Source organism: Anabrus simplex, chromosome 2 (assembly GCF_040414725.1).
Source record: "Anabrus simplex isolate iqAnaSimp1 chromosome 2, ASM4041472v1, whole genome shotgun sequence".
NCBI lineage: Eukaryota > Metazoa > Arthropoda > Insecta > Orthoptera > Tettigoniidae > Anabrus > Anabrus simplex.
In genome coordinates this window covers 766,836,731-766,861,197 of record NC_090266.1, presented here as the reverse complement: position 1 = coordinate 766,861,197, position 24,467 = coordinate 766,836,731, and the positions used below count along the sequence as shown (strand labels likewise).

Sequence of the window (24,467 nt, the reverse complement as noted above, 5' to 3'; positions counted from 1 at the left end):
AAGATGAACTGCAGTGACCTGGAAACACATAGCAAGGAAGTGGGCGCTGTGCTGCAAACAGAACATATTTTCCAGAGTGTCATGTATATCATGCCAAAGGTTCCTGTGCACAGAGTATCGAGGAACGTACTGTGCAGATTGTGCATAGAATGGATATTCTCAAGAAGATGAGAATTTCAATGAACTTCCATACATGGCCTAGGTTCCATATAGAGGAAAGTGCATAATTATAAACATGACTGAATCAGTGACTACATTGTCGACATTGTTGCATTTTTCTTAAACGCGGAAATTGTATTGCTCAATTTTGAACACCAAGTTCAGCAAGTGTACATAATTTTCAGTTACTCCAGAAAAAATTTTCAGAATGTTTTCTCACTATCTTCAATTATAGAGATTGTTTTATAGTTGTAATTTTTGTTGCCATTTCTGGTGCAGAGGACCTTTTCGTTTTCTACCCTAAACTTGCGCTCGCTTTCAAGATATGTATTTTGACTTTTATGGTGCATTTCTTTGGTATGAGGTAGACTAAATCCCATACCGAGCAACTTGGCCATGCAGTTAGGGGCGCGCAGCTGTGAACTTCCATTCAGAAGATAGTGGTTCGAGCCCCACTGTCGGCAGCCCCAAATATGTTTTTCCGTGGTTTCCTATTTTCACACCTGGCAAATGCTGGGGCTTTACCTTCATTAAGGCCATGGCCACTTCCTTCCCATTCTGGTTTTCCTATAAACCCCCCATCTATTCAAAGATTTTAAAATAATATGCATATCGAAACGTTCCCCGGGATGAGTATACTCTGAATATGAAGTTTGGTTGAGATCTATCCAGCCGTTTCGAAGTGATGGTGGAAAAACCATTCAGGTTTTCCTATAAACCCCTCGTCTATTCAATGATTTTAAAATGATATGCATATCGAAACCTTCCCCGGGATGAGTGTACTCTAAATATGAAGTTTGGTTGTGATCTATCCAGCCGTTTCGACGTGATGGTGGAAAAACCATTCTGGTTTTCTTATAAACCCCCCGTGTATTCAAAGATTTTAAAATGATATGCATATCGAATCCTTCCCCGGGATGAGTATACTCTAAATATGAAGTTTGGTTGAGATATATCCAGCCGTTTCGACGTGATGGTGGAAAAACCATTCTGGTTTTCCTATAAACCCCCCGTGTATTCAAAGATATTAAAACGATATGCATATCAAAACCTTCCCCGGGATGAGTATACTCTAAATATGAAGTTTGGTTGAGATCTATCCAGCAGTTTCGACGTGATGGTGGAACAGACAAACAGACACGAAACGTAAAAACCACCGATTCGGTCTTGAGTTGACCTAAAACGGATAAATATCTGAAAAATTGGCAAAACAAAGGAAATTACAGACAGCGGACCCCCTACAATTTTATTTATATAGATTATTACCTTCGTGATAGTTTGAACGGATATCTATAGGGAATACCGGTACTGGAAAAGTTGTGGAACTTTCATCTCCTTATCATAATGTACCTTTGTAAGTATTATACCAACAAACCTACAGATATTAGAAAATATTTATTTTTAAACTTAATTAAAACTTAATTTAAACTTAATATTTACCTAATGTATTTTCTAAACCTAAATTCGAAACAAGGTACACCTAGCTAGCCTACTTAACCTAGAAACCGTAATCTACTGAACACCAACTGAACTACTTGTTACAAAATTCAAATAAATATCACTACTCCCAATTTCTACAAAAAAAGCACTAAACACCAATATATAAATAGCACTAAATGGATCACACATGAAAAAAATTAAGCAATTTCAATAGGTTTTAACTACTTTATTGCTACAATAATGTAAGAGCACTCTCAACACCCGACCATTTACAAGCGCATCCAACAATGGATTCCACATCCAACAATATCCAATCTCTCACATTTGTAGTCAGGGAGAGGTCAGGAGATAGAGCAGCTAACAGTAACTGACTGACATTCTCCAGAGTACATTTAAACCCTCCCCCATCCCCCCCTTGGCACTACAGCCCTTGAAGGGCCTTGGCCTACCAAGTGACTGTTGCTCAGCCTGATGGGCTTCAGATTACAAGGTGTCGTGTGGTCAGCACGACTAATCCTCTCGGCCGTTATTCTTGGCTTTCTAGACCAGGGCTGCTATATAATCAGACAGCTCCTCAGTTCTAATCGCGTAGGCTGAGTGGTTCTTGAACCAGCCCCTCAGGTCCAGGTAAAAATCCCTGATCTGACCGGGAATCAAACTCGAGGCCTCCACGTGAGGGCCAGGCACGCTACCCCTGCACCACAGGGCTGGCCCAGATTACATTGTGTTACCTGCATATTAAGGGAATGGGTGTTATTTTGCCGGCAGTGAAGACTTCTGTGGTCATGGTGAGTGGAGCAAGATGGTTTGAATAACCTGCTGCTCATACACTGGGGCTATCAGGGTCATTCTGATGACAAGATGTCAGACCATTGTATGATGCAACCCTACTCACCATAAATCCTGCATGGGCACCGTGCATCTCGATGGATATGTGGACCCTAGATTTCTATCAGACCTGTTTACACCCCCAGACAGAAACAGCTTTTATCACAGAATACTACAGGTTGCCATAACTCTCTCCATTTCCTTACTGACACCTCGTTAGGTATGCACTGCAGTAGATTTCTTGTGATTCGGACAAAGATTCAAGCTGCAACGACATTCCGAATGTGCGTTGCTGTAGTGATGTGATCCACAATTGCAGTCTGCCTGCTCTGCCAGTCCTCACATGCGATAGTCTCACTAGCCAGTCCTGAACCAGATAATATCCTTGTGTGTATATCCTTACCTTGCCACCCAGAAAACACCACTGTTCTGTCCTAGGAACACCATCCCAGCATTGCCATTTGGTCCCTTTGAACTCGATGCTAGCATATTACTTTAGTGCTTATCTGTTTCTGGACATTGTCTTTTCAATTTCTGAGAGAGAGAGAGAGAGAGAGAGAGAGAGAGAGAGAGATTCTAGTATTTCAAGTTGTGTTCCTATTTCATGAAAAATTCTTGTATAATTCTTAACTGACTTGATATATTTCCAGGAAGCTTTGCAACGTGAACAGCTGTTAGAGAATAAACTTGCGTCATTACAACAGTTAGTGGAAAGTACTCGCCAAGCCTCAGACTTAGGATGGAGAGCTCTGATAGATGAAGATCGTTTACTCTCCCGTGTGGAAATTCTAGAGAATCAGCTACAAACTTATTCCAAGGTATGCATAGGTTTTATATTTGAATATTGTTAATAATGTAGAACACTTGCCTATATTCTGTAAGTAGAGGGTGAGAATAATTATTTTTTTACTTTGCAATTTGGGACTCGAAACAGATCATGTATTGAAAACTGGTACTTTTGAATATTGCTTTTGTGTGTTCTTGATAGTTCTTTGTACAACTAAAATCTTCACTATAGTTAAAAACATTCTCTTACCATATTATGAGATGCGCTGGTTTTACTGATACTACTGAGTAACACTCCAGATCAATTGCACTAGTTTGCACTGGGAAGCTTTTGAAAATATTAATAAAACAGAATGTCAACATTGAAGCTATTGCACAGAATTGTTACTAGGACCCAGTCTCAAATTGAACAGCTGGTAGCTAACACCGTAAACCAGAGAAGGGAGGGGGAGCTTGGCTGACTAGCCTTACAGTAAATGTATTGCAATTAATGTATTGTGTAGTACAGCTATATTGACTTTGGGCATTGCCTTTTCAATTTCTGAGAGAAAGAGAAAGCGAGGTGCATATGAGCAGCAGTTGCTGAAGAAAGAAGGTTCATGGTAGAGGCATACATTGTAGAATATTATTTTTTCAGCTTAGCTATGTTGCTATGTTCAGCCTAAGTGATTTTTAGAAATTACTTATTACAGTATGCACAATATGAGGTAGAACTCTCTTGAAGACCTACTTATCCTTCCGCATAAATTTCCCTCATATGGTCTTGTCGTCAAAGTGTGCTCATTTTCTCAGCATCATCCAACAAGTTCTTCCTAACTTGACATTTATTTCATTACTTATAACTACACCTTTTCCAGTAGTAAATCAGAAAGCATCACATGTAATTCAGATTAGTCAAGTGTGATATAGAAAGCATTATATGTAATTCAGATTAATCAACTGTAATTCAGATAGTCACATGTATTTCAGATTAATCAGCTGTAATTCAGAAAGCATCATATGCATTTCAGGAAATATGAATTATACTTCAGGAAACAATTGTAAATCAGATTGTGGAACAAAGAGGATATATAGAAGGATAGAAATTCAGTGAAGATCATTATTTGGCATTCAAGAAAACATGTTTTGTTTTTGTATATGTATATTACAAAGGTCTGTGTGAAAAATTCAGTAGGAATGGAGTGAGATAATTGTGTGATTTGTTGTGTATCTGTGGCACGACATGAATTATTCTGAATACTTCCACGTAACCATTTATTACACACACACAGTGTTTTTGATGTGCAAATGAAACACAAGTTAACTCTGTTTGCCAGACTGAGATAGCAGAAATGAGCCTGTTTTGCCAAAACACTACAAGCAACATTCCGAAGAAGATGGAAAAAGAATTGTACAATGTTCCTATAGAGGAGATGACTGTGTGGCATTGGCTGGTACGTTATGTATAAAATACAAAACAGGTAAAATCCTATGTCAAAACCCATCTCATAGTACCTCATGTTGCAGTTCCTAGAGGTAAAGAACAAAGACTCGTCTACAGGAAGTTATTGACCAAACAAAAAATACAGTTGTTTCAGGAGGATTGTGGTTTTGCAGCACAGCATACTACTGTTCCCCACTCTACAGCTTTGGTAATGGAATACATGCCAGTAGGTTGTTAAAAGCTTTGAATAACTTGCATTTATCCCCATGTGATTATCTTTGTGGCAACTCTATCTTTAATAAGTGTATGTATCAGGGAACGTGTCTTAGAAAATCTTTAGTTGGCAGCAATGATGATGTGGTAACGGTGTCTCAGAAGTGAGATGGGAAGTGGCCAGTGTGCACTAACTTTGGATTATGAGGAAGAAAGGACCAAATCCAAAGAAGAATATGTAAGGCGAAAATAGTATTGGAATTTTGAATTTGGCATTACGTCTTCCTTTTCAGATCTACCTAAGTAAGAATTGTTTACAATACAATGATTTTGTTTTAAAAATACAGTAGTGAGCAATTGCCTACGTGGCATGCAAGGAAATAGTTTAAGATTCAGTATGCTTAACTTAAATGATGGCCGGGCTGAGTGGCTCAGACAGTTGAGGCGCTGGCCTTCTGACCGCAACTTGGCAGGTTCGATCCTGGCTCAGTCCGGTGGTATTTGAAGGTGCTCAAATACGTCAGCCTCGTGTCGGTAGATTTACTGGCACGTAAAAAGAACTCCTGCGGGACAAAATTCCGGCACCTCGGCGTCTCCGAAAACCGTAAAAGAGTAGTTAGTGGGACGTAAAGCAGATAACATAATTATTATTTTTACTTAAATGATGAGTCGGCAGCCCTGATGATGGTTTTCCGCAGTTTCCCATTGACCTCTTCCTTCCCACTCCTAGCCCTTTCCTATCACATCATCATAAGGCCTATCTGTGTCGGTAGCGACGTAAAGGAACTTTATTGTATTCAATTGTATTGAAAAAGTGGAATAGGAAAATTATGTACATGCATACATACATACATACATACGTACGTACATACATTATCATTACAGACTGTTATGCCTTTCAGCATTCAGTCTGCAAGCCTCTGTGAATTTACTAAACGTCGCCAAAATCCTCGATGTGCAGCTAGTGTTGTGGCCTCGTTTAGTCTTATACCTCTTATCTTTAAATCGTTACAAACCAAGTCTAACCATCATCGTCTTGGTCTACCTCTTACCCTCCATACCAGAGTCCATTATTCTACTAGGTAACCTACCCTCCTCCATTCGCCTCACATGACCCCACCACCGAGGCCGGTTTATGCGTACAGCTTCATCCATAGAGTTCATTCCTATATTAGCCTTTATCTCCTCATTCTGAGTACCCTCCTGCCATTGTTCCCACCTGTCTGTACCAGCAATCATTCTTGCTACTTTCATGTCTGTTACTTCTAATTTATGAATAAGATATCCTGACTCCACCCAGCTTTCGCTCCCGTGAAGCAAAGTTGGTCTGAAAACAGACAGATGTAATGCGAGTTTCGTCTGGGAGCTGACTTCCTTCTTACAGAATGCTGTTGATCGCAACTGTGAGCTCACTGCATTAGCTTTACGACTCCTTGATTCAATCTCACTTACCATATTACCAACCTGGGAGAACACACAACCTAATTACTTGAAATTATCTACCTGTTCTAGCTTTGTATCACCAATCTGACATTCAGTTCTGTTGAATTTCTTACCTACTGACATCAATTTAGGTTCTGAGAGGCTAATTTTCATACCATACTCATTGCACCTCTTTTCAAGTTCCAAGATATTAGACTGCAGGCTTTCGGCACAATCTTTTTTTTTTTTTTTTGCTAGGGGTTTTACGTCGCACCGACACAGATAGGTCTTATGGCGATGATGGGATAGGAAAGGCCTAGGGGTTGGAAGGAAGCGGCCGTGGCCTTAATTAAGGTACAGCCCCAGCATTTGCCTGGTGTGAAAATGGGAAACCACGGAAAACCATTTTCAGGGCTGCCGATAGTGGGATTCGAACCTACTATCTCCCGGATGCAAGCTCACAGCCGCGCGCCTCTACGCGCACGGCCAACTCGCCCGGTTCGGCACAATCTGCCATTAAGACCAAGTCGTCAGCATAGGCCAGACTGCTTACTACTTTTCCACTTAACTGAATCCCTCCCTGCCATTTTATACCTTTCAGCAGATGATCCATGTAAACTACGAACAACAAAGGTGAAAGATTACAGCCTTGTCTAACCCCTGTAAGTACCCTGAACCAAGAACTCATTCTACCATCAATTCTCACTGAAGCCCAGTTGTCAACATAAATGCCTTTGATTGATTTTAATAATCTACCTTTAATTCCATAGTCCCCCAGTATGGCAAAAATCTTTACCCTTGGTACCCTGTCATATGCTTTCTCTAGATCTACGAAACATAAACACAACTGCCTATTCCTCTCATAGCATTTTTCAATTACCTGGCACCTACTGAAAATCTGATCCTGACAGCCTCTCTGTGGTCTGAAACCACACTGGTTTTCATCCAACTTCCTCTCAATGACTGATCGCACCCTCCCTTCCAAGATGCCAGTGAATACTTTGCCTGGTATACTAATCAATGAGATACCTCAATAGTTGTTGCAATCCTTCCTGTTCCCTTGCTTATAGATGGGTGCAATTACTGCTTTTGTCCAATCTTAAGGTACCTTACCAACACTCCATGCTAATTTTACTACTCTGTGAAGCCATTTTATCCCTGCCTTCCCACTATGCTTCACCATTTCAGGTCTAATTTCATCTATTCCTGCTGCTTTATGACAGTGGAGTTTATTTACCATCCTTTCCACTTCCTCAAGCGTAATTTCATAACTTTCCTCCTCCCTATGAGCTTGGCTGTTCGCAACACCACCAGGAAGATTTCTTTTTACGTTGAGAAGATGTTCAGAATATTCCCTCCACCTATCAAGTGATTCCCTGGGATCTATTATGAGTTCACCTAAATTACTCAAAAGAGTGTTCATTTCCTTTTTCCCCTTCCTTCCTAAGATTCTTTATTACTGTCCAGAAAGGTTTCCTTGCTGCTTGACCTAGCCTTTCCAGGTTATTACCAAAATCTTCGCACGACTTCTTTTTGGATTCAACAACTATTCGTTTCGCTCTGTTTCTTTCATCTACGTACAAATCCCAGTCTGCCTCAGCCCTTGTTTGGAGCCATTTCTGATAAGCCTTCTTTTTACGTTTACATGCTGCTCTCACTTCATCATTCCACCAAGACGTTCGCCTTTTGCCATCTTTACAAACAGTTGTTCCTAGGAATTCCCTTGCTGTTTCTACTACATCATCCCTGTATCCCACCCATTCTCTTTCTATACTTGAACCTGCTTACTGTCCACTGTTCGAAACTTCCCACTAATCATATCCATGTACTTCTGTCTAATTTCCTCGTTCTGGAGATTTTCTACCCTTATTCGTTTGCAGACAGATTTCACTTTCTCTACCCTAGGCCTAGAGTAGAGATATTTAGTTCATTACAGATCAGATAGTGGTTTGTATCATCAAAAAATCCCCGTAAAACTCGTACTTTCCTAACAGATTTTTTGAATTTGAAGTTGGTTAAGATATAGTCTATTATGGATCGGGTACCCCTAGCCTCCCATGTGTAGCGGTGAATAGTCTTATGCTTGAAGAATGTATACGTAACTGCTAGACCCAAACTGGCACAGAAGTCCAACAAACACTTCCCATTTCCATTAGCTTTCATATCTTCCCCACATTTACCAATCACCCTTTCGTATCCTTCGGTTCTGTTTCCAACTCTCGCATTGAAATCGCCCATTAGCACTATTCTATCCTTGCTGTCGACTCTGACCACAATGTCATTCAATGCTTCATAAAACTTGTCAACTTCATCCTCATCTGCACCCTCACATGGTGAATACACGGACACAATTCTTGTCCTAATTCCACCAGTTGCCAAATCTACCTACATCATTCGCTCATTTACGTGCTTAACAGAAACTATGTTGCGTGCGATGGTATTCCTGATAAACGGCCCTACCCCATACTCTGCCCTTCCCTTTCCAACACCCGTCTAGTACACTTTATAATCTCCTATCTCTTCCTTGTTATCTCCCCTTACCCGAATATCACTTACTCCTAGCACATCCAGATGCATCCTCTTTGCTGTCTCAGCCAGTTCTACTTTCTTTCTTCCATAAGCCCCGTTAGTATTGATAGCGCCCCATCGAATTCCATTTAATTCGCCAAGTTGTTTCCAAGGAGTCCCTCACCTGTCAAATGGGAGTGGGACTCCATTACTCCCATAGGTCCGAGGCTTGCTTAAAGTGTTCTGAGCACGGTAAATTCACGAAGCAGGATGCTACCGTACTTACACATAGTCCGAGTGAGGATCTCTCATCTAACGGGTTATGGACCACTGGTGGATTGTATAGTCCTAGCCGCCTGAGCACAAGGAAGGCCATGACTCAGAATATGTCTGAGATGCCCCCTCCCATTCCATAGCAACTGGTATCCCGACTCTCAGGACCACTTTCTAGGCCACTCATTCGTTGCCCGTGGTTCACGAACTAGGACGTGACTACAGTAACCCACACCATGAACCTTGTTGTTTTGAAATAATAATAATAATAATATATACAGGGTTATTCACCTAAGATATTACACGGAAATAAAGTCTAAACCATTAACAATATCTGTATTCTGTTTTTCATATTCGTAAATGATACCCAGTGGCTTGTAAAATAACGTGCTACTTATTCTCATGGGGTGATTAATAACCGAGATATTAATACTAACTCCATATTTTTAAATGGAACAGCACAAATACATACATCGGCCTAAAAGTTCAACTGCGTACAAGTTGAAAAAATGTAAGTATTTTCTGAATCAGACAGTTACTTTTTGAGATATAATTCAAAACCACATTTGGGCTTTTGTGTGCCGCATCAGATGGCGTACGTTCGGCCAAGGACGAATTGGCACGCAAGCTGTTTCCTGGCATTGATTCCAACCACAGAATGGTTACCAGGCATGTACTGTAAACTATCGTACACAAAATGTGATATACCGTAAGATACCCTGGGTGACTGGCAAACACACAACGGCGAAGGAAGATTAAAGTTGTTGTTTGTTTTGTTTTGAAATCCATGTGTAACAAGTTGCGCTCAGTTTGGCGTCTTTCCCCATGGAGTGGAATGGAATGGAGAGGACGTCGGCTGTGGTCTATCTCAAATGTACCAATTCAAAGTAATTATTTTATTCCTATTAAAAACATTAACCCTCCCTCTCGTGTCATGAGTTCACCTGTCATACACACTTTGCAAACCCATCACGTGTGTACGATATATGGAGCGTGCACGGCCGCTCTTAGGGCCTCTAGCGGAAGGAATCCGTAATGTTTTGGTGATCCTGTCTTGAGCCAACACCTCCTAGAGCTTGAGCGGTCAGTGCAGGCTGTGTAACTGTGGGTGTGAAATTGTGGTATTAAAATTCTTAAATCAAATAGAAACTGTTGTGCAGTGAACTGCCACAACACATGCATGGAAAAGGAATTACATTTCACACATTTCCTGGTCGTCCATGGGAATCGGACAGACGCAGGAAGTGGATTTCGGCTGTGGGAAGAATAAAGTAAGTGCAGTACCTTATTTCATTTGTGATGTAAATCACACATTTCAAACATATCAGGTATGCCAAGTCAAGAAGACGTTTATTTAAGTACACTTTGAAATAGTAACTTACATTTCATTTCAAGTATGCACTGCAGCAGGTTCGTATGTTTACATTCATGTCCTTCCATGTGCACGTGTCTGGACTACGCCAAATATTTATTATAATAATAATAATAATAATAATAATAATAATAATAAATGTTTTTCTGCATTTTAGTGGAGATGGAACTCCATGGGAACCCACCAAATGCTCTGTCATTTGCAGTGATCATTTTGTTGGAGGAAAGCCAAGTAATATTGAAAATCATCCATCATATATACCATCTGTGTTTCATGAGAGCTATAAGAAGAAACTGAAAAGAGAATGTGGTGTATCCCGGTTCGAAAGAGCGAGTAAACGAATGAAATGCTGAAATATACATACGTCTTCTAATCAGGAAACTCATGAATTTATTGCAAAAAATGAGTGTGAAAAACTACATAAGCTGTGGAAGCGGCATTTGAGATTGAAGCAACGACTTTTGAATTCACTTGTGTTTTAGTGGGAATGATGTAGGCACACAGTGCAACTCAAGCACAGTACCTCCAAGTATTTCGGAGAAGGTGGATAAAAGTTGTGGTCCCAGCAACTCCCTGGACGTATGCAGAGGATTTCATGGATACCAGAGCATATAAAGTGAGGCGCAGTTGAAGGATTTAACAGGTGTTTCATATAAAACATTCAATTTTTTACTTTCATTCTTTGTTTCTAAATTTATTACATTATTAACAACAATACTATTACATACCAGCTGTTTTCAAATTTGGTTTCCCCCATTCTTGCAGCAAATTTGTCTTAATAAATCCTGAATCAAAATTGCAGTACTGTATAATGGCACGTATGTGTTTACAGCACCCTCTGGCACCAGCCACACAGTCACAATTCGATTCAACACAGTTTCGTTGATTGTCAAGCTGTAATAGAAATTCGAAGTATTAAAGACTTCACTGAATCACATAAAAATAAAATGAAAAATATAATACTGTATGTTTAACAACCTGTAACACACGGCCACTGTCAACTAGTTTCTGCGCTTTATTCACTGTTCACTTGCGACTGTTTTGGAAGTGTATGTACTCAAACCCATATTGCATTACAACTTCCATAGCACTACTTCATATCTTGACGACAAGATGCAACAATTTTTTTTGCCGTAACTATGACACAAGTCTCCACTTCAGCGGAACACACTCTCACTGTATTAATTCTCGGAACTCCGCCAGAGCTCTCTGTTACTAGTACAGTGCACGCTCCCTATACTTACATGCCTGGTATCCATTCTGTGCCTGCAATCAAACCCAAGAAACTACTTGTGTGTCAGTATGTCCTTGCCCGACTGCATGCCGTCTAATGCGGCATGCAAAACCGCGCATGTTATTCTTATTGATATCTCAGAAAGTAACTGTCTGATTTTGAAAATACTTACAGTACATATTTGAACTTGTACGCAGTTGAACTTTTAGGCCAGCTGCACGAATTTGTGCCATTCCATTTAAAAATATGGAGTTAGTATTAATATCTCAGTTATTAATCACCCCATGAGAATACGTAGCACATTGTTTTACAAATCCCTGGGTATCATTTATGAATATGAAAACAGATTACCGATATCTTTAATGGTTTAGACATTATTTCCATGTAACACCTTAGGTGAATAACTCTGTATATTATTACATTATAGTAATTATTATTATTATTATTATTATTATTATTATTATTATTATTATTATTATTATTATTATTAGAGCCTCCGTGGCACAGGCGGCAGCACGCCAGCCTCTCACCACTGGGTTCCGTGGTTCAAATCCCGGTCACTCCATGTGGGATTTGTGCTGGACAAAGCAGAGGTGGGACAGGTTATTCTCCGGGTCCCAATAATGGACCAACTATATTGGTACTCTAATTTTCCCTGTCATAATTCATTCCAGCAACACTCTCTAATATAATTTCATTTCATCTGTCATTCATTAATCATTGCCCCAGAGGAGTGCGACAGGCTTCGGCAGCTGGCACAATTCCTATCCTCGCCGCTAGGTGGGGGCTTCATTCATTTCATTCCTGACCTGGTCGAATGCCTAGAAACAGGGTGTGGACTTTCATCACCATTATTATTATTATTATTATTATTATTATTATTATTATTATTATTATTATTATTATTATTATTATTTTTGCGTTGTCCCAATATCTACTTTTACAGTTTTCGGAGGTGCCGAGGTGCTGGAATTTAGTCCCACAGGAGTTCTTTTACGTGCCAGTAAATCTGCTGACATGAGGCTGACATATTTGAGCACCTTGAAATACCATCAGACTGAGCCAGGATCGAATCTGCTAAGTTGGTGTCAGAAGGTCATTGCTTCAACCATCTGAGCCACTCAGCCCAGCAATTGTTTTGAAAGAACGTGCATCTGAGCTAGATAAGACTAACCTTCATAATGCATATATCATTCTCATCAGGGTATTTTTGGTGTGAGTGAAAGAAAGGTTATGTCGTATCGTTCAAGAAAGGAGACAAAATGGTGTTCAGTAACCATAGGCCTGTTGTGTTACTGTCCCTGATTTCAAAGGTGACAGAAAGATCATGCATAACAAATTGTGCAGTTCAGTTTCACAGTGTATTAATATAGTGCAGCACGGTTTCGTACAGAAATGCTCTACCATATACAGTATGGTAGTGTAAATCAGTTTCATTTCAGAATATCTCGATAGGAGGCAACAAGTGGATGTTGTTTACATGGACGTTTCCAAAACCTTTGATTAAATTCAGCATAATACTCTGCTCAACCAGTTGTCAGCGTACGGCATTGGATGAAGTGCTTTGGAATGGATTAGAAGTTATATCGCTAATAGGGTTTGTGTTGTAAAATCAGATGGAATTACATCAAGATCTTCCATAAGTCCAACCCCTTGTCCACATCGTAGGAGTTGAGCAATGTCATAAGTAGGGAATAGCCTGTGGGGGCGAAGTACAGTGGGGACTATTTGTGTGTTGAGACCACAATGGTAGTTGTGAAGGTCCTACAGGTGTCCTGAAAAGGATGGGGGCTAACAGGGCTCTGGCAAAGTCATGACAGGCCTAGCAAGTCTGTGATGGATATTAAGTTACTTTCAAGGAATCAAATATAAGAGACGACGACCCTGGCGAGGAACAGGATTACGAATTGGTACACTGAACATACAAACGTTGACTGGAAAAGTAAAAGAGTTTGTAAACATGATGGAAAGAAGAAAACTGGATGTATTAGTTCTGGCAGATACTAAATGGAGGGGGGGGGGGGAGGTATGAGCGAGCTATGGAAAGGTTTTTGGTAGTACTGGGTAGGAAATGATGAAGGAAAGCAAAATGGAGCAGGGGAGGTGGTAAGAAATGGATTGTAAGAGGAAGTAAATGGGATAAGTGACATGTTGATGAAAATCAAAATAACAGTTAAAAGGAAAGGCTGGGAAATAGTACAAATATATGCTCCACAAGTAGGCTGCACACAGCAGGATAAAGATGTCTTTGAAGAAGAATTGGAGAGAGAGTTGAATGGCCAAAACAACATACAACCTACCGTATTTCACGGCATAATCGTCGCCACCGCGTAATCGTCGCATCCTTTATTTTCAATACAAAAATCTGACTTTAAACCTTTAATTACATAATCGTCGCACGTCCAAATTTTGTTCACTAATCTGGTTAAAAGACAATGGAACTGCAACGCAAGTTGCACATGAATGCGCAATTTAAATACGTGTATGGTTTATGGGCAATTTGGCAACACAGTCACGTTTGCGACATGTTGCACAACGTATAAATAAATAATACCGGTATATGTACGACGCATGGCTTACCGGTAGACTATCGGCAGTTTGACAACGTGGTCGCGAGACAGTGTACTATTTATTCACCACCTACATATTATGAGTTCCCATTTGAAATACGTAAGGCTGTAAGTTATCGCTTATCGGCAACGTCGCCAGGAAATACCGGCTAGGTAGGTTGAATGGACCTCGAACCAGCCCTCAGATACAGGTAAAATTCCCTGACCCGGCCGTGAATTGAACCCGAGGCCTCCGTGTAAGAGGCAAGCACGCTACCCCTACACCATGGGGCCGGCTCCTGTGTTATTGCGCACGAAGTGAAATCCAAGACGATAACGCAGATTTCCACGGAATTATTCAGCCGAATTATTTACGATGTCTCAGTTGTCATCGCTAGACTCTTATCTTACTACTACGTCATAAGTGTCCGGGCATGGGATGAAAACTTTTATCCAAGCAGTCAATGCTATTAAAGTTTTATTTTATAAACTCGTCAGTAATGTAATGTAAAATCATCAATAACTGGGAAGAAATATTAACCTAATTACCGTATGTTTAAAATAAATTGAAAAAAATGAATGTTTGTTACCGACGTCTCGGAATACAGTCAACTATACAGTAGATCTACACCGCGCTAGCTAGAGCTCCGGTTTGCGAGCTTTGCGCAAGCGCAGTAGTGTGTCGCAACCAACGAGCTAAACTGATAAATTGTTGCATGCTTCCTTGCTGCCTAACAGTATTGGCTGCTCTGGAATGGACAGATCACAGATGCATTTATTTGTTTCAGATTTACGTGATTACTGTAGACATGTGTGCGTGAGAACTTAAGTTTTTAATTTGTGTTTTGGGTGTTTGCAGAAATAATTTGTTTTAATAGTGAACAATTACGGAAAGTCATTTATATCGCAAAACATTAACGTGTGAAGCATTTATAAGCGATTATGGGTAAATATAGAAACTATTCTGTGGGCTTCAAGCTAAGCGTAATTGCCTTCGCTGAACAGCACGGGAACAGAGCTGCAGAAAGAAAATTTTCTGTGAGTGAAAAGTTGGTGCGTGACTGGCGGAAAGTAAAAAACAAGCTAAAAAGCACAAACCCTTCTAGACGCGCGTTTAGAGGTCCTAAAACAGGGAAGTTTCCTATAATTGACGAAGAAGTGTTTAGGTACGTCAGTGAAATACGTAACAATGGCTGCAGTGTATCATATGAAATGTTACAAATTACGGGACAGGAGGTACCGTAGCGCGCAAACACAACATACCGGTAACTCAGTTTAAGGCGACTCGTGAGTGGATTAAGGGGTTCATGCGACGACACAATCTGTCAGTGCGAAGGAGAACAACACTAAGCCAAAAGTTGCCTGCTGATTACACGGACAAGATTGTAAATGTTCACCGATTTGTCATACGTTTGCGCAAGGAAACTTCGTACTTGCTTTCTCAAATCGGTAATGCCGATCAGACTCCAATCTTTTTTGATATGCCTCGCAACAGCACTATTGCGCTACACGGAGTGTATTAATGAAAACCAGCGGTAGTGAGAAGTTGCCATGCATGGCAATGCTAGCCATTACAGCTGACGGGAGAAAGTTGCCACCTTACATCATTTTCAAGAGGAAAACGATGCCTAAGAATATACAGTTTCCCCGTGGAATTCATGTACGAGTGCAACCAAAGGGTTGGATGGACGTAGAACTCATGCTGGACTGGGTTAAAACTGTGTGGAATAGAAGACCTGGTGCACTACTAAAACAACCAGCTCTGCTTGTTTTAGATAATTTCCGACGTCACCTCGTGAACGAAGTGAAGCAAATTCTCACTACAAATAAGACACGACAGATAGTCATTCCTGGTGGCCTAACATCTGCTTTGCAGCCACTAGACGTATGTGTTAACAAACCCTTTAAAGACCACTTACGTCGATTTTACAACGAGTGGATTATGAGCGGCGATCAGCAATTGACGCCCGCCGGAAATATCAGGCGTCCACCCTTGGACTTGTTATGCTCGTGGGTGAAGAAGAGTTGGGATCTTATACCACCTGAACTAGTCTCCAAGAGCTTCAAAAGGACTGGGATTTCGAATGCACTAGACGGTTCCGAAGATGACGCAGTGTGGCAGGGAGACGAAGAATCTGATACTGGTATTAACAGAGGCGAGGACGGCGCATCAGATAGCGAAACCTGCGATAGCGACACCGAAGATTTGGAATAAATTGCGTACCGGTAAGTCCGCATTTCACAACAAAGCGATCATTTTTTGCAAGTGTAATATTTTAACTTTAATACTCAAATTAATGACAAATTAACTTAATAAGTTTATTTTTATTTTCAGGTTGGAAAAATGTTCACCGAATTGTTGCGAAAAATTATGAATTTTGTTTTAGACTATTTTAATTATTTTGATGTATAAACGCGAGTATTACGTGCATCTTAAATTTGTATCAAATACAGTTTAGTTATAAATACATTTTTTGAGTAATACAAATACTGGTATTAAATATTCATCGTATAATGGTCACACCCTACAATTTTTTTCGAAAATTTTGGTATAAAAAGTGCGACGATTATGCCGTGAAATACGGTATGTTAGAGAAGTTCCAGGATTGAGGTTGTAAAAAATAGAGAAGTTGCACTTACCAAATAATGATCTTAGCTCTTGTTGAAGTAGTCCCCTTGGATATCTATACACAATTACCTCCAATTCTGGAGGTCTTGAAAGCAAGCAGGGAAATTGTCAACTGCAATGCTTGTAAGGTCGTGTGTCACAGCCCCTTTGGATGTCTGTAATATCTTGATGAAGCTTTCCTTTCAGTCGCAATTTAATTTGCGGAAACAAGAAAAAATCGCAAGGCGAGGGGTCAGACGAATATGGTGGATGTGGGACGACAGTGACAGAATGCCTCGCCAATTACATTACATTAGGTTACCTGAAACAATAGAATTGTACTTAAATAAAAACCCGTAAAATAAATTTTTCTTTTTATTCCAGCAAGCAAATAGATATTAAAACTGCCCTTCAATGCTGAAAGTTCAATGTTAAGTATAAAGTATGCTGGAGACTTGAACTACCTACTCAGAAGAATGTTACAGTAAATTCATGTCATCTTCATCATAACAAACATCATTGTCAGGGGCAGTGCGTGGTATTGTTGCAGGTTTGCACAACTCCCAATAATTTTGTTCTTCATTTGTTGTCTTTTCTTCTAATGTTTTAGTTTAATAAACGTAACATGTATTAAAAAACATGTTAAAATCAACCATCTTCAGTCGTTCGCTGTACTAATGCTTCGTAACAGACCAACAAACGCTGCTGGCTTTGAATGAGACTCAGGGGTTTGCTTTCCGACGCCAACTCCCTAGTGGACAGCGCGGTGCAGTGTACCTCAGCATTGTTGAGCCTAAGCATGCACAGCATCAGGTAGCGTGCTCGCCGGTATCGGTCTTGGGGAGTTGCACGAGACTAGCAAGTCCCCTACCGAGAAACAGTTCCAAATGTCCCCGTTAGCTTGCCCCACTCTGTGGAGATTACTTCATTCCTACTTTCTACCTCTTGCAAAGAAAATTTCATTTCCATTTTTAAATTTTACAAATTTCATTTATGTTGCACCAACGCAGATAGATCTTACGGCTATGATTGGATAGGAAAGGGCTAGGAGTTTGAAGAAAGTGACCATGGCTTTAACTAAGGCACACCCAAAGCATTTGCCTGGTGTGAAAATGGAAAACCGCAGAAAACCATCTTCAGGGCTTCTGACGGTGACGTTCTAACCCACTATACCCCGAATGCAAGCTTACAGCTACGCAACCCTAAATGCACGGCCAACTTGCTGGGTAATTTCTTTACCATGCCATACCAGACCACCCACAATATTACAAACACCTTGCTTCAATGAAAAACAGGACAGCAAATTTTCAATTCAAGTGAGGCAAAAGTAACTGTGCTAGGCTGAGTGGCTCAGACAGTTGAGGTGCTGGCCTTCTGACGCCAGTGTGGCAGGTTCGATCCTGGCTCAGTCAGGTGGTATTATGAAGGTGCTCAAATACGTCACCCTCATGTCAGATTTACTGGCATGTAAAAGAACTCCGGCATCTCGGTGTCTCCAAAAACGGTAGAAAGTCGTTAGTGGGACATAAAGCCAATAACATTATTATTAAAAGTAACTGTAGTTTCAGTGTATAGTCCGGCTCCATGGCTAAATGGTTAGCGTGCTGGCCTTTGGTCACAGGGGTCCCGGGTTCGATTCCTGGCAGGGTCTGGAATTTTAACCATCATTGGTTAATATCCCTTGCACGGGGGGCTGGGTGTATGTCTTGTCTTCATCATAATTTCATCCTCATCATGACGCACAGGTCACCTACAGGAGTCAAATCAAAAGACCTGCACCTGGCGAGCTGAACCCGTCCTGGGATCTCCCGGCACTAAAAGCCATACGCCATTTCATTTACAGTGTATAATTAGCCTCTTATTTCCTGGTTTGTAATTGCCAGGTATATTTCAGTTTTAGTTGGAATGTAGTTCATTACTTAACGATAATAGAGTTTCTTGTTATTTCTGTAAGCTATAAAAATGTGACATTGAAAATCTTGGTGCAACACCTAGCTTCAGATACCACCAGCTGCCACTGATCATTGTAATCCTATCTTCAATAGACAATACTCTATTTTTCATTAAGTTACTCTCAGTAGGATTAAAATCTGCCGGGCTGAGTGGCTCAGATGGTTAAGGCGCTGGCCTTCTAACCCCAACTTGGCAGGTTCGATCCTGGCTCAGTCCGGTGGTATTTGAAGGTGCTCAAATACGTCAGCCTCGTGTCGGTAGATTTACTGGCACGTAAAAGAACTCCTGCGGGAATAAATTCCGGCACCTCGGCGTCTCCGAAAACCGCAAAAGAGTAGTTAGTGGGACGTAAAACAAGTAACATTATTATTATTATTATTATTATTATTATTATTATTATTATTATTATTATTATTATTATTAAAATTTGGTGTACAGTATTTTGTGAACCATTTAGCTTGCATTTAATGGCAGATCATTAAATATAATTATTAATAACTGAAGGGTTCCGGTGTAAAACATGGTGACATCTTAGTACTTTGGTGTTACTGGGAGGGCAAACATTTACAAAAATGTAACTACACATTAACACATCGAGTGCCAGACCAAATTTAATAGGATTGCCGTCTAGTGCCGTGAGCTAATAACATCGAGTTACTCCCTGGTGCCAAAACGTTCACAGGCTTAACCAAGCAAATGATCACTGAAATTAGAACGTATTTATGATATATTACTTTAACTTATTATGTATATTAGGTAAAATATTGCGACCCCATTGTACACGTGCCCCCATATGGGGTCATACTTATACGGTAGTTACTGTCCCGACGCTTGGTCATACTTACATTTTCCTTTGCAAGGACGCGTTATATGCTGTTGATTTTGATAGATATGTTAACTTGTTCATACTGGAGCTGTAAAAATGTACGATCCCCGATTTTAGGTCAGGAAATGTTTGTAAATGATGATCTTCCAATTTTAGGTTTGGAAATTTTCGTATAAAATGTAGTTATATAAAGTAGTGAAAATCATGTGAATTTGGTAAATTAGGATGTAACAGAACAACATTGTAAGAAGAATTAGTAGATCAATTGAGAGATTGAATAAGTACCATATATAATTTTTGTATAATTTTAATTTGAGTAACAGAACCTAGCAGCGATGATTGTGCAACATGGGAAACCAGTGAATATATCGTTGAATACTATCATAATTGTTGCAACAGCTAGCTTGGAAACCCGGAGTACAGTGAAGTTGTGTATGCTGAAGACTATAATTCATCAATGTGGATGAACGTGCGAGATCACTATTTGCTCTGTACTGGGTTCAAAATCATCTATACTATATACTTCGTCTATATCATCATTGTTCGACTTGTTCGATATATCGTCCAGACTATCTGCACTAAGTCTTTTACTGCTCGATTTAATCGTAACGACTTAAAAAAAGGAAAAGGAAACTCAGAGCACTGCACACCTCCATAAAAAATTTGTGCGTGAGATTGACAATCAATTTGTCACCCTTTTTATATCCATATGGGGTCGCGTCAAAACAGGAATTGAGGAATGGAAGGTGGACTATGCACGTACATAAATAGACGACGAGCAGATGGCAGGAAGAGACTTTATACATCTTCGAAACACATACTTACTGCGTACCCAAATGGGTTTGTACCGTCCTCGATTTAGAACGAACGTACGACCCCATATGGGGACGTGAAGTTAAAAAACTTGACTACTCTCACGTACCCATATGGGGTCGCATGGCACTCAACGTGTTAAGAACAGTCAACAATTTAACATTAGTCTTACTGTTTAATTGAACATTCCGTAAGGCAATGCTAGTAATATCATACACAAAGTATTTTTTGTACTCTTTGAAAAACACCAATATCAACCAGTACAAAACACTGAAAATGGTAGATACCATGTTATACAGGCTTGTGGTATACACTTATCAGAACTACTATTTGCTTGCATCTGTGGGATGGGGTCTCTTGCGTAGAACTGGAATAGTACACCTGAAGCTTGAACTGCACTTGTGGACCTCGTCACTTTAATTATATAGGTCCCATTTCCCCACTATATGATTCTGAAACGTGCATTATTCCTGGATCTGAAGTTAAAAACTACAGATTCACAGCATTTCTGACTTTAAAATCGTCTCTGGAAGATGTTGATGCAGTCTGATTGAAATTTCACATGCATGTGTGAAATCTTTAAGAATTCATCTATGGTCATTCAGTGCACAATCATTGGTTGTTTTTTCTGACACTTGGCAAAAACATGTTCCCATTCTGTAGGTAAAAATACATATTCACAGAGACTTTGTACAGACTTCTCTTGATGTCTAGTACTTGCATGCAACCATGAATATAGACATTCTGAATATCATAATTTTCCATATGCAAAAAGTTCTGAAAAATGTCCCTTCTGTTGTCTTCACTGAATATCTGAAAGCATGTTTCTTGCAGTTACAGCCAGGACCCATTTGACGTCTTTTCATCTCTTGCCTCTTTCCTCGTTTCTGCAGGTAAGGTAGACTTTTGTTGCGATCTTCTCAACACTTTTGTTGCTGATTCAAACCTGTTTCTTTTTCTGCCACATCTTTGTCCTCTAGCGTCCATGTCATCAGTGACAGGATTATCACAGGAAAATAAATTAAACATTTATAAACAAGAAAGTTATAATTAAAATACATTTTTTTCGCAATAACAACCTGAAAACCACACCCGGGCGACTGGAGTGGGACGTTGATGATGATGATGATGATGATGATGATGAACAATCTTAATATCAAACCTGCACAAAATCTTATGTAATCTATCCTTCTTTTTCAGAATGTAATATGGTCAAACTGTGCAAGAATAACAGAATAACAGTAATGCATGTCAAATATGGTAACTGCAGTGGATACCACCATATATTTGCAAACTAGAAAAGTGAGGTTATAAAATCTTCTTACCTCATTTTGGGTATTATTAGTGTTGTGTTCATTTCCATTTTCCTCTGTTTGATAGGCTGGGTGGGTCTTTACCAGAAACATCACAGTCTTCATCACTCACTAGAAGCTGTTCAAGTATTGCAGCATTGCACACTTCCTTTTCCCTATCAAACTCCAACTTCCTACTAGCAGCCATTTTGTCTCACATACCATGTTTTACATGCACTGGTTTGGAGTTACCAGGAAAAATGAGTCTGTTTAATGCTACCAACTGTTGAAATACCAAAAAACTAACTGCTCCTTTCAAACCAGAAGGTCAGATATCATGCTTTACATTCAGTATCTCAATACGGCCAAAATTGTCACCATGTTTTGCACCCGAACCCCTTAATTATGTATGAGTAGTACTGGATGGATTTAAGACTTTCTGAATGCTCCTCCTCCTCTGCTCCACTTACAAATGCCCTCTTGAAGTTGGACCATTCATCTTCTATATTTCCTACTTCAGTAACTGAAATTTGTTGTTTCAGTCTCCAGAAATTCTTCCTGTACAATCTTATCTTTTAATTTCCACACTTTTATTTCACTGTCTCTTATCCTTCACTTTTTTCATTTTTTCCCGACTCTCATTTTTGCTATTACAAGTATATGATCTCCATCGAATGCTTCTCCTGGTAAAGCTGTTGCATCCATCAACTCTTTGCGATTTGTCCTTTCCACCAGAAAGTAATCAATTATTTATTTTATTATTTTGTCACCCCAGCCATATCTTGTAATATTCCTGCTTTTCTCCCTCCAAAACCACGTGTTGCCCATAATCAGTCTATTCTCTCACAAAAGTCAACTAGTTTCTCTCCTTAATTCCTTTTCCCATATCCATATGGTCTGATTATTTCTTCCTTTTCATATCATTCAGTTCCCACCTGTGCATTTAAGTCTCGCATTATACTCGCTTGCACATCAGTTATCTCCTTTTCTAGCTTTTCCAGGAATTTCTTAATATCCTCCTCTTTGTTCCCTGTCTGTGGTGCATATACTTGTATGAAGTCCTTCACTTCGTTCTGCATTCTCAAGTCTAATTTTCATTATCCTGTTGCTGATGTACTCTGCCGTATTCACATACTCTTCCAGCTGTTTTGAAATTATCAAGCTCACTCCATTTTTTTGCCTCTCGGCCACCACTCCAGTATAGTGTATATAATTTCCTCATTGTCTTCTTTCTATTTAACTTCACACAAACCCATTTCTATACTCTCTTTCTCCATAAAACCCACCACCACTTCTGCTTTTGCTGTCAGGGAGGTAAGGTTAGTTATGCCCACCTTCGTGATGTTGGTTATTGGTCGCCCATTTTTCACAGTTCCTCCAGTACCCAAAGAACTGCGTGTCACTTGCAGGGTACAACCTAACCTTTTCAAAGACAAGTTTAGAAGTACCACATCATATATATAGGCTATTATTATGATGGGGTCACCACTCTCAGGGGCATTTTATATCTGCTGCCAGGTGTAACTTTAGGCTGTTCCTCAGGAGTACACATGCATTTTGCAACTGCTTCACTGAAGTACACACGTTGCTGACAGCAGAAATTTTTTCCATTTTATCTGCCGTTTGAATTGGGGTCCTTTTCTGCCATCTAAACCATTGAACCATGTTCTCCTTTCTGAGGAATTTATGTGGCATTTCTTCCACAAGGGCTTCACCTGGTCTCTAAAGGGAGGACTCCGCCCATAGCTGTTGGTCTTCCCTTTGCGGGTAAAGTTTAGTAATTGTTGCTTGACGCTTGGCCAGACAGTCACAGGTAGTACCGTCTGCTGTCACATACGGTAATTGGATGATCCAGACCTTACCCATAAAGATGTTTTCTGTATACAAATATATAGTGTTGTGACCATTGGTAAAACCAACGTTGCTCGGTCTGATTTTCCATATTTCCTAAATAAATATGGAAAATTTACAGAAAGTAGTAGAATATATGATGTAGTACAGTACACACTTCATGCCATTGTGTTACAAATAACATCATTGCTTGGGTAAATTGTGCTTTATAATTTTTTTCTTTCTTTATATTATATCTTCAACATGAATTCTAATTTTCAGAATTTTGCTGAAGACAAACTTCGTGAGGAGCTTCGAAAGCTGCAAGAAGACAAAAGTCAGTATCAGGGAACAGCTAAGGAATCACTCCAGAAAGTACTGCAGGAAAAATTGGAGGCTATCCAGAAACTTAATGACTTGGAGAGGTTGGTATTATTTGGCATACTATGTAGATTTTAGTTAAGAATCTACTGTCCATGACTGAAGTTTATGGAGAAATATAGAAGAGATTATCATATTTATACAGGAAGGGTACAGGGAAGGAGCAATAGGTGACTCTTTTTTTTTTGCAGTTTCCTATCAGATTTCAAAATTTGAAACACCTGTGATGTCATATTTATTGGTTCATACAATCATGTATGTAATGTATGTAATGCATGTAATGTATGTATGTATTGTACCGGCAAATTATTTTTGGGTTTGAGCATGGGAAGGATCTAAGTTGACATCTCTCACGTGCTCTTCGAAAGTTTTCGATGCAATTAAAATGTCATCAACATAAATTGTAGTTATGTCCTTCACTTCATCTGATAAGTGTTTTTCTAAGGCTCTTATCAGCACAGCTCCAAAGTTCTTAATTCCGAAAGGCATTTTGTTAAAAACATAGGTCCTATTCTCAAACAAGAAGCCTGTAAAAAGTCTACTTTCAGCGTCCAGTT

General features: G+C 39.7%; 1 protein-coding gene across 6 annotated transcripts in view; it reads left to right on the top strand.

Moving 5' to 3' along the window:
• The window catches only part of LOC136864441 (sarcolemmal membrane-associated protein), a 700,905-nt gene that overhangs the window by 295,122 nt on the left and 381,316 nt on the right, over nucleotides 1–24,467 (top strand). For all 6 annotated transcript variants that reach the window (XR_010859312.2, XM_067141439.2, XM_067141440.2 and 3 more), the window contains 2 exons: nucleotides 3,078–3,245; nucleotides 23,812–23,954. Coding sequence is in view for 5 of the 6 variants with exons in the window: in XM_067141439.2 (XP_066997540.1) it covers nucleotides 3,078–3,245; nucleotides 23,812–23,954 (311 nt within the window). In the remaining variant the exon portion in view is untranslated. The remainder of the gene's footprint in view (nucleotides 1–3,077; nucleotides 3,246–23,811; nucleotides 23,955–24,467) is intronic.